This window comes from Nestor notabilis, unplaced genomic scaffold, assembly GCF_000696875.1.
Source record: "Nestor notabilis isolate BGI_N333 unplaced genomic scaffold, ASM69687v1 scaffold22710, whole genome shotgun sequence".
NCBI lineage: Eukaryota > Metazoa > Chordata > Aves > Psittaciformes > Psittacidae > Nestor > Nestor notabilis.
Window position 1 is genome coordinate 58,306 of NW_009912781.1, and position 12,229 is coordinate 70,534.

Here is a 12,229-nt window from a genome sequence, read left to right on the forward strand (position 1 = left end):
TTTTTGTGCCTTAATACTTATTTAATCCAACCATACAACCCTTACTACATGCAAAGTTTGTACCACTGCAACTATATCGGTAGAACACAGGTAAAACAAATGCAGCCTCTGATTGTGGGCATAGTTGAACAAGGCCAAATGAGCCAGAGTGAACTGAAGCATTCAGCAAGAATAAAGGAATCAAAACAGAACATGCTGCAATGAAGTGATGGAGATATGAAGGAAGGAAAAATTGTTATCCCTAACCAATCTTCTTCTAGGCATATGCCTTGCATTGGAAGTGTACAGGAAAGAGTATTGAACTCAAGTGGTGGGGAAAAGGTACGTTCCTCCGTCTGCACATAAGTGAGACAACAGGAAGGTATCACTCAGACCCTCCAGACAGTAAGAACAGTCAAAACAGGGACCTCTGCATATCCAACTATGCTGACTATGCTTTCTCTGCTATGATTGCTTCCATTTTTGTCATTGCCTTTCATTTCTCTGAACACTTCCTATCTTTGCCCTTTTGACTTAGCCTTTCTCAGTGCTGTATCGTATTTAATCCATTCCCTTCTCATAAAGACGATTCCCCCTGAAATTACATTTTTGACCACTCTATTGTCCAGCCTGTGCTCATACTGCTTTCCCATAATCTAAATGCTATTAGGCTGCATACACTGTAGAATTGCACATATATTAATACTCATCTTAGAATCATAGAATACAATCATAGAATAGTTAGGGTTGGAAAGGACCTTAAGATCATCTAGTTCCAACCCCCCTGCCATGAGCAGGGACACCACACACTAATCTATGTCACCCAAGGCTCTGTCCAGCCTGGCCTTGAACACCTCCAGGGTTGGAGCATTCACAACTTCCTTGGGCAACCCATTCCAGTGCCTCATCACCCTCACTGTGAAGAACTTCTTCCTTATATCTAACCTAAACTTCCCCTGTTTAAGTTTAAAGCCATTACCCCTTGTCCTACCACTAGAGTCCCTAATGAAGAGTCCATCTTGATAGTGCTTAATTACTACTAGGCCCTTAGTCATTACTCCAAGAAGCATATCACTACAATAAGTCATCACTGTAATTGTACAACCACAATAACCACTGCAATTGTAAAAATACTTTTAGCACAGTATAGATATAACCTCGCCAGACAATTGCAGAATTCTAATTACTTTGTTTTTTCTTTTCTGATTTAAATTGGCACAAAAAGAACGTTGATAATCCCCAAAAAGTGCTTCAATGTTACCTTACACCACAAAGCATAATCATGAATAACTGCAAATATATCAGAAGGAGCAGGAAATGTAGCTTTGTAGCAATTTATTCTGCTGACCATCCTGCTTTTCTGTCATCAACAGGACACAAAGTACTAACACGATTAAAAACTACATTTCATCACCTTTATTTACATAATTCAAATAATCACATTTATGGCTGGGTTAACTATGGTTGTCTAAAGTGAAGACATATTCCCTGGCTTCATGGTAAATCACTGTGCTTACCTGCTCTGCGTGTGGTCTAAGTTACTGAGCAAATAGCACTAACAGAGTCTTCTCAGGTTTAATAGTCATTAAGAAATTCCCAAGACACAGAGTTTCCAGTGGCTAATATATTTATTAACTAATCTGAAAGCACAGAAATTCTGTAGGAAACAGTATTTTAGTCCAAGTAGGACTTTTTTCTGTTGGATACTAAAGAATAGGTTCCATGTATGGACAAAAAATTGATTACAGAGAAGTACCCAAGTATGGTTTTGACCAGCAGATTGGAAGATAAAATCACAGGTAGCTGCCAGAATTCATATACTGTAAAAGTAAGAAACACAGAACTCACTAAAGAAATATACAATTGTATATATTTAACACTGATGTACTTGATTTTCCTGGTGCACTGAAGTAGACACAAATCCTGACAAAGTGCTGAGAAAGAACATGGGTAGACCAGTAGATTCAACACAGTGTCAATAATAATATAGCAATATAAATTCAGTCTGACAGAGACATGACACAGTAAAGAGGACACAGGATCAGAGCCATCATTTCTATTCAGAATCTACCCAGGTGGTTCACTAACAGTATTCTGCCGGTAGACCACATACAGCTTTTCTCTCAGCATTTTAAACTCTACACATAAGTTGTATACAGATATGTACCAGAAAAGAAAAAATCTGCTAGAACATTTATAGCTTTCATTGCTCACCTGTGCTTTTAAAATTCCTACACCATACGCTGGGAAGAAAGCAAAAAATGATACTTCTGCACTTCTAATATAAATATTTTCATGTATTAAAAAAGCAAAAAAAAAAAAAGACAAAATCTCATTTATCAAAGACTGCAATTGAGTTGGTCCTTCAAGAATAACTCTGTTCAGTTGTATCTTTTTTATTGCAATTGTTCATTTGGATTACAGTCTGTGAGAGCAATACGGTAACAGCTTTCTTTTTGCCAGTTCAGACTGACAATGATACTAATAAATTAAATTGTAAAAAAACAGGACATCTTTTTCTTGTGTAACCAAGATTTCTCTTTGTGCCACTTAAACCTAGATGAGCAGCTTAGAGCAGTCCTAGCCCACTGCAGTCAGAAGTAGGTTTGTTATCAGCATACCTGAAGTGAGAAGATTGCCCACTTGTCAGACAAGAAATACAAGAGCGCATTTGCCTTTTACCTTCTAGCAGTCAGATCTTGCAGTCTGGACAGTGCTGAGAGTTTGAGCATGCAAGGACAACTGAGTTTTATTTCTTTGTTCATTCATTCATTTACTATAAACTTTTCAATGATATGCACACTTCTCTGTGCACATTAACTATGTCTATAAGCTATTAAAGACTGGGATCACATGGATTCTTCTGGAAATTACATTTTGCTTAAAATGGGCCTCATCAAATTGCAACCAATCAAGAGAGACAGACATTCACCATGCTCTCAGTGAGGTAAGCTGGCTTCTTATTAGATGATAAAGCTCTTACAGACCTACACAGCCTCCATAAATAGATGGGAGACTGTGTATGGGAATAAAACCTTGCTGTGCAGACCTCACATTTGTGACCACAGCTGACTGATACCCAGTCTATAAAAATTAAGTTACACAGTGGTTATACATCTTAAGAGGAAAACTGAATATTTGAGGGAGAAAAAAACAGTTTACCAAACCTCCCCTCTCCTTCACCAAGAAATTTATAACAACACAATCCAAACTTCTATGGAACATGACTTAATGGCATCATCTCAAAACACAAGAAAATCCAATACAGAAATGAATAATCGTGGAAAGCATCCCCAGTCAAGAACCTCAAACCAAAAATTGCATTGAAAGTCTACAAGCAAAAAAGCTGTTTAAGGTATGTCAGTGGCTTTGGGGTGACACCTGTTATTCATACAGCTGACGGAGCAGGAAGTTTTCACTGAAGCCTGAAACACAGATTCAGCCTCTATTGTAAAGAACATGGACACCTTTCCTTTCTTGGTTTACCCCAAATTTCATCAGCTTCCTTGACTGCATACTAAATATTCCACAGACTATAGAAGTACAGGTAACAAAATTATAGAATCATAGAATGGTGTTCCTTTTCCCACTTAACTGAACCCAGATGACAGTTTAAATAAGTAACATTTTATAAATACTTTTAGAGATGTGTAATACAGTTTCCGCATCCTGGAGTTTAGGGATGAACTTTCAATATCGGATATAGGATGATAATCAACTACAACTTTCTGAAATACAGCCCAAATTCCAGCAGCTGTATAGCCAACTGGCCAATACAATATATGGCCAATTGGCCAATATGCCAATTCCACTGGCGTATCTTATCTGGAAGCAACTAAGTTTTCTTCTAAAATCCTCAAGCTCCTCCAGTAATCCTCAAAAAGCGAGGCAGGCCTCACCTGTCCAACACGAGCACGTTGCAGATGAGGTGTGGAGCTCAGCATGATCCACACCGACTCTGCAATATGCCAGCATGGGTATTTTTGCACTCTGCTTCTGAAACTGGAGCTTTAGGATGCAGCAGGAGCAGCCCCCTCAGCCATGAGCAGCTGGACCCAGCTAGGCAGGGAATATTGCCAGTTTTCTAAAGTATGGCTCAGACACATCGTCTGAGAACCACAGCTCCAGGCTGAATTGAAATTTATATTTAGAGCTGAATATTTCAGAAGTCTCGGATGAATGGTTCTTTGACCACACTTTTATTTGCAAAAGGCAGTGGAAAATGCAAGTGGTATAGACCCAGCAAGGATAAAGTACCAGGATCCCAAACTATGAGGAAGACAAAAATTATTGTTCTACAGGCATCACTCCAGTAAATAAATCTATAATATATATTACCATGTGGCAATTACTCCTGGGCAACTACATCTAAAAATACTCAACATCATCAGGGCTTTCTGCTGAACAACCCCAAATCCATATACTTGCACAGCATAAACTGGAAAAGTTTGGTATTCCACTCCTGTTGCTTTGTTTTCAGTTATTTGCTCAGTAATAGGGCAGACATCATGTGGGTCTCTAAAAGTGCTGTAGCAAAAGGGTTGATCTCTGAGGTGAATCTGTGCAGCTCCATTAAAGCTCATGAAATCACATCAACTGAAGATGTGCCCTACACTACACCGACTAACTGTAAATAAAGCCTAGAAATGAAGTAACTCTATGCTAACAAGGCAATTACCCTGTTCTAGCCCTGCTTCTGTTGGTATCAATTACAGCTTCACTACTAATCTTCAGAAGCCAGGTGCACTTTATCAACAGCACGTGTAACTTCACATCCCAAGCCTCCACTGAAAGGGGTGAGATTATTTGAGTGTAAAGAACTCTGTGAGGGCAACTGTTGTAATCCTGTAAAAGTGGATGGTGATGAGGCACCATTTTCAGCAAAATTCGTGTCTTATAGGGAAAGTTTTTAAGCCATCTATTATCATCTAGGTCCCAAAAGATTAATTCAAACTGCAGAAGACAGGAATTTCCATTTTGTATACAAACTGGACTTGTACCCTCTTCCTATCTACATTGTTTAACACAGCATGTAATATACATTCTCATGTCAGTGAATGAGGAAAGCAAATATGACAGCTGACCAGATATGCACTGGATTTTTATTAATTTTATCTTAGCCTCCCAGGCTTATCAAAAAGATATATATATGTATCTCAAACATTTGATCTTTTGTAACCTTTACATAATACTGATACTCTCACGAATCCCTCTTGACTTCTATATATAGACATAACCAATGAAAAACTACAGCAAAGGAAATTAAGATAAAGTGTTTGTGAGAGCCAACACATAAAACCTAACCTGCACCTCACAAATTAAATTATTTTTAACACAAAAGTCCAAAATAGTGTTCAAAATTTGTTCTGTCATTTGCTCCCATATACAAACCCCAGATGACAGAATGTGCAGAGCTTGTTTTGTACATTGTTTTTTCCCATTAACAACTCTACTCCAAGCTAAGTAGCACTGGGACCATGCTTGCTCCCAGTTCTGCAGCATGCACTGTAGCAGCATACAGTCAAGTATGTTTTCAAATGTACCTGGGTCTCTATTTACAGGACTTCAAGAACAAGGAGTAATGTGACACATTTTCAGCATCTGAAGAACAAAGCCTAAACTTTCTACTGAGAGGATACTTCTCATAAAAGATGCCCTGATCCTTGTCTTATAAAAAGGTTTTATTTCTCAATAGAAAAGTATATCTAAAAACACAATTATTTGTGAAAAGCAGTAGAAAACTCTCCAGTTTTAACTTCATAAAAGTTTAACAAAACATATTGTTTACCACTTACATTCCTTTATATGCATCTTGCATTAGATAGTTAAATAGGTAGAGAGACAGTAACTCAGAAATGAATGGCACATGGCAACTACATGAGATTAAAAATCCATGTCACACTGCACAATCACAGAAACACAAGGAGCAGCTTAAACTCTTCAGTCACTGGATTCTGCTTTGTTCTTTTTACAGCTATGTTCCTCTTTTTTCTGCAATAATGCACCAGTTTCCATGGTCATAGCAGGAAGAAAGTATCTGAAGCTCAGGCACATTCTCTTCTACCAGAGAGCACAGCTCCCCTTCTCGAAAAACATGGTAATAACGCATAAAGGCTTTTGTATCCAATGTGGCATCAGTTTGGTCCCCAACAGACACTGCTGAATCCAAAGCAGAGTCAGTGGAGTCAGTTGTTGAAGTTCTTTTGAAAAACTTGCTGGCATTAGACTTACCAGCACCATCCTTATTACAACCGCAGCTGTAGTCCCTGTCTTCCAGTGGGCCATTTATACATGAAGTTTCTTCACTCTTGATCTGAGCAACACTTTGGTGTCCTCCATTTAAACTTAAGTCCTTCAGTGCATCTGTGGCTGGTGACCACTGTGGTTTTTTGAGAGACAGGCTTTCCACAAACACGTCATCATCATCTAAACTTTGTTCTTTTAACAGTGCCCCATGGTGACCTAAATCCAAACTACAATGTCGCGAATGCTGAACAGGTACAGTACTGTTTGCCCATTCTCCTTCATTCTTCAGAGACTTCATTTTGTCGGTTTGCTTTCTCAGGGCTGATTCATCAAGGGATGTAGAGAAAAACCATGAGCGGAAAGATCTTCCTAAAGCACTGTAAAATCTGTTTTCTCCTTCAGAAATTTTCATGCAGCAGGCTCTGGACAAGCAATGGTCCATATTGTGGGAATGTTTTGAGTCAGTTTCTGGCTGGAGATTGGTTTGGTAGCTGCAATCAGAGATGACTAGCTGTGCAGGATGTGTATCTTGGCTTTTTACAGCATGCACAAACTCACCCTTATCTCCAGATTGATTTGATTCTGAAAAATGACGTGAGCACAAGGCCTTGTTCCATGGAACAAATACATCTTGTTTCTCAAAGCGACGATTCTTTTGTTCCATAGCCCAAACATAAATCATCATTTGGCCTCCGGGTATCAATACCCTTGCCATTTCCTTTATTGCTTTGATTCTTCTTTGTTTAGTTGAGAAATGATGGATCACTGTGAAAAAGGAAAGGCATTATGTATTGAATATTAGTAAGGACATAGCATTTTTGTCTTCAACCTGTTCTGTGATCAGTCATTTTAGTTGCCATATTCCAAAAATCACTCACTGCAAGTCAGCAAAGGTGCTGAATTCATTGGTACCACAGCACAAGTTTACCTCAGAAGGCTCTCTTTTACGTTTATGTATGATGGATAAAAGTAGGAAAATCCCAAAGAAGGAAATTCATCTAATATCAAAATAGGGATTCAAGAAAACTCAGGCATATAAGCTGGAGGTTTTGGTTTCTCTACATTGCCCATAAAAGATCATAGCATGACTAGCTTTCACTTAAATGCCTGGCCTTTAGGTGAATTAGGTAATATTAAGCTTGATTTTAGTTTTTGGGGCACTTTTTACACATATCTTACTGAAAACAGAAAATCTTTTCACCATGTAACAAATACAGCAAAAAGTATTATCATTAAAAAGATACCCTGTATGTTTATATCAGTGCACTTTCAAAAGAGCTAGTGAGAAAACTGAAGCAGAAATATTTTCCATTGCTTTAATTTTATAAAAAGTTATTGCCTTTATAGATTGGTTTGGAGGAAAAAAAATGAGAAGTATCTCAGTCTATATTACATGTTTGAGAATGATGATTTTTTGTTGCATTATGTTATTATAAATAAACAAATAAATAATCAAATTCAGAATAGAACTATTTAATTTTCTTTCCAAGATAATGTCCGCATTTTCCAATTTCACTGCAATGTAAAATGAAGCTACGTTTCAGTATTTCTACAGTTTCTATCTTCCTATTTACCTGAAGGATCCTATTTTAACATCCAGAGAATGGCTAAGACAGCTATTTTCTCCCAGAAACATTAACTTGTACTTGGATTGGTCATGTTGCTCATGTCATTCTATATGTGATTACTACTAGATTTAATTCAATCAATAGCGTAAAGAGGACTGATACCATAATTTGTTTCAAGTGGACTTGGAGGCAGCCACTTCTACATGCAAAACATCCAAATTACCCATATAAAAAGATACAATAATAATATCTGTTCTTAGCTGAAGACATCTCCATACCATCAGAAAAAATAGATTGTCTTTATAGGTGCTGCTTGACAGTAGCCAATTCTACTTGTAGAAATAGTGTTATTTCAACACTGCAGTTATGAAAGTGTGTCCAACTAGCCCTGTCTTTATTCAAAACAATGATTAAATTACCAAGGGGAAAAAAATGTAGCTTTTTTTACTACAAGCCAAGGAAAACATTCTTGGCAGTTGACATTAAGTAGGCCCTCACAAGCAGCTGAGAACACAAGACAGCAAACTCTGAGAAAAGCTCCCCGGTCTGTATGGTTAGTGTTCATTTCCAGTTACTCATGACTCTCGTTAGTATTTTCTTGCACAAGATGGGGAGAAAAGAACTGAAATTTTCTCTCATACTGGAGTTAGGCCATTTATCACCATAGAACCTGCTGGGAAATAATATCAAAACTGACAGACAGCATAAACACGTAAGCTTAGTTCATCAGAAAGCAAGTGCCAGTCAACCAATAGCATCTGTACAAGCTCAATGCAATTAATTTACAGGGTTAAATATGGATAAAATTATACAATCTGGTGGTTCTGCAGAAATTCAAACCCTTTATACAGGATGATACCAGTAAAGCCAAGAAGAGTATTTGACTATATACTTAAATGCTTGCTATTCTCTGGAATGGGACTCAGGTATACCATGTCTCTATTCAAGAGGGATTAAAATCCATACTGTTAATGTGCAGATATACCATGCGAATTTCTAATTTTGTCAGGCCTATAGCTGGTATAAACACTAGGTAGGTACACTATCCTTCAAAGTCAGATGATCTGATAGCACTGAAATTACGCTAGACAACCTGAAATGTGGATAGGGCTTACTGGTTAACTGGCATGAAAACAAAGTAATGTAGATACTGCTTGCACATTAGTCACCCTTGCTTTCACCGTACATATGTGAAAAATACGTTTTAAAATACGTTTCTATCATATTACAAGTAAGTAGTTTGTTTATTGCTACCAATAATTATAATGCTTTATATTTTTGCTGATACAGTAAGATGCTGCTGATGCAGTAGACTGCAGCTGGGTACTCTATTCCTCATATAACCTTTCCCAGTTTATACTTCTCAAATTACAAGTAGTATTTACAAAAACAGAGGTCAGAGAAGTTAAGATGCTGAGATGCTTCACTCATTTTAGACAACAGGCACTTGTATGGCTCTAAGTCTTACTTCAATACTCTTCTAAGAAATTTGAATTCATAGCATAATAGTTAACTTGAGTTTCAAGTTCTGCTATAGAGAAAGCAAGTTTTCATTTCAATGCATTTCTGGTCAAAACAGATCCTAAGGAGGAACCAAGAGTTTATCTTGACCACCTAATCTGTTTAAACTTTGACCAGCCATGTTTATATTAGTTTTTACTTGTTTAAAATGCATGCTGGCAGGAAATCGTTTCTCAACAGAGTGAACAAGACCACATATAAACAAATAAATGATTCACATACTTCCCTGATCAATAGCACCTCTGTGCAATGGAACTAATTTTTTTGTTTGTTTTCACGTTTACCACATTCGTTTCAGTAATATCTGCTGTGATTCTAAGAGAACTGTTTCAAAACAAACGTAACTGAAGGCACATAGAAAGAAAAGGATCCCAAAAAATTCTCATTTCCTGTGGGCCAGAATGCATGTGTGTTTTCTTACCTCCAATGGAAATGACTGCATTGAAGCACTGGTCCCTGAAGGGAAGGTTAAGGTTGTCACACACCAGAACTTCTTCATCTTTCTTCCTTGCAATTTCTACCAATGGTCCACAGTAATCACAGCCAAGATTATACACCTGACTGTTGACACTGAGATACTTTCCAGTTCCACAACCTAAGGAAAAGAATACTAGATCAGGAGTCACATGTTCCAAACATTTGTTATCCCTCCCAAAGCAGTGAAAATAGTGGGAGGGCTTTCCTAATTGTAAAGGGTTTTTTTGAAAATAAATGAGGGCTTGCTCCTACTAGCCTAACTGCTTCAGGGCTCACTTTGACTGTTCACAACTATATGTTCACACCATAAGGAGCCTAACAGTACCAACATCACCAACAAAAGTACTCCTTAAACAGCCCTGTGTAATATCAGGTTACACATATTTCTTTGGGGAATAAGTGTAAGTGTAGGTGGGAGGGAGAAGGAGTGGTTCTCTGCAGCCACTATTGCATATCTCAGAACAAAAAACCTACCATGCTGCTTCATACTGAGCTATTGTACTGCCTGGTATCCTGTTTCCAACAATGAGCACAAATGGGCACCCATGAAGGAGTAAGAACAGGCTAATAAGCATTATGACCCTTTTCCTCAACTTCCTTCCAGCTTCCAACTACTTTCTGTTGAGGGGATTTCCTGAAGCAAGCGTGTTTTGTCTATTTAGACCTGCAATAGATCCCTCTTCCAATTCCTTCCCCAGTCTTTGCTAAACCGCACGTAGCACCTCCCTCTTTCTGTCTTGGTGCCAATGCATTATAACGCATGTAAATGCAATTAATTGTTCCAGAATGTCTTCCACCTAAAAGTATGTCTTCTCAAGGACTGTGCTGTACTAAATTGAAATCTTTCAGAGCGTTCTTCAATACTGCATGCATAACAGGTGGCTTTCAAAATTAGATTAGGAAACATTCACTGCAGTTATGGGTCAGCAGTGAAGAATAATTTCTGAAGGTTGACTGCCAAGCAACGGGGTAGCAGCTTGGCAAAGAGAACCATCTCAGCATTGGTAATTCAATTTAAAGGCCTGGAGTTATCTTTAGAAACATCACTGCTTCTTGCAGCGCTGCTGCTCTCGCTGATGTTAATGTGCACCATTACCTAGAGAGACAGCACACGAACTGTTGGAGAACAGCACAACACTTAGGCGGTGAAAAAAGAGCATATTTCTAAAGTAAAAAGCAAGCACTATTCTTTGAAGTAGCACTTGAGAAAAATGGAAAAGATTTATATTGGTAATGCAGTTCAAGGAATATATGCAATAAAACATGAACCTCTGCATGTTAGTAAGAAAGCGCGAGTTTTTAAATTAGTATAACATCTTATTGGTTACTGTGTTTGCAGAAGAAACACATTTAGGCAAATGTACATTAATTTAGAAGATTCAATTGCTTAATACATGGCTTTTATTTGAGTGCTTTTTAATCACATTGAGGTTTTGGAAGTAGAGGGTTCTCTCTGGAACGAAGCTAAATAGTGATAACACTCCCAGTACTCAAAAAATCTACATTCCCTTTTAAATGAGTCATCAGGAGGGTGGATTCCTTCATGAAGCTGTTAACAGTGGCCATGCTATTGTCATTTATTCTGATGAATGAACAATAATAAGTCAATTAGATAAAATGATATTTTAATAAAAGGTGGCATTAAACAGATAATGAAATTATCAATTGAAGATCTCATTTTGAAAATTTTTGTGCCACTAGGCAACCCTCCTCCCAAAATACATACCAAAAATAAACACAATAGGTAGATCCCTCTGTATCTTATTAAACCTCATAAAAAGAGGCACCAAGTGTGCTTTGATGGGAATATTCTTACTGTCAGCTGTAAGCATCTACCTTCTCTCCAGATGTATCACATGCATTTAAATTATTTCGGCTGAAAATGTAACAGGGTGATCTTAAGCTTTCAGCAACCACTGTGATACCTGCTGATAAAGCCCCGAAGAACTTCAGCTAATCTTCAAATGACCTCTGTTGAGGTGATAAAAAACTTTGGCTGACAAATAATCATGTTAAGCTGACTGCTGAATGAGTGTATACCATAGGATATTTTTACTGAAAATGGTTCAGACATATACAAGTAGATAAACATTCAAAATAACAGCAATCGAGTTTTTTGGGGGTACTGCTCAACAGCAGCAGAGCTATATATTATCTTTTGATTATGGCTTACAACATATTCAAGTAATGTTTTTCTTTTATAGGATAAGGCAGATGGATAAATTATTGTGCACATCTATTACATTTTGCTGTATAAAAGCGTTTTATTAGTCTAAACAGTGAGGAAAATCCAGTGGTGCAAAGGAGCATCTGGTTTGCAATGATGTGCTGTATAGAACTGAAGTCAAAACACAAAGCAAACACAACAGGACCTGGACACCCCTGAATTTTATGTAGGTGCAACAGAAAGTCAAGGCATAAATTGAACATGTAGGGAA

The 12,229-nt window shown here is 37.7% G+C and overlaps 1 protein-coding gene across 1 annotated transcript in view; it reads right to left on the reverse strand.

The window, feature by feature from the left end:
• Positions 1 to 5,953: 5,953 nt before the first annotated feature.
• The window catches only part of KIAA1456 (KIAA1456 ortholog), a 6,986-nt gene continuing 710 nt past the window's right edge, over positions 5,954 to 12,229 (reverse strand). Inside the window, exons 2-3 of the mRNA XM_010021355.1 lie at positions 9,736 to 9,909; positions 5,954 to 6,990 (exon numbers count right to left, since the gene is read on the reverse strand). Coding sequence (XP_010019657.1) covers positions 5,954 to 6,990; positions 9,736 to 9,909 — 1,211 coding nt within the window. The remainder of the gene's footprint in view (positions 6,991 to 9,735; positions 9,910 to 12,229) is intronic.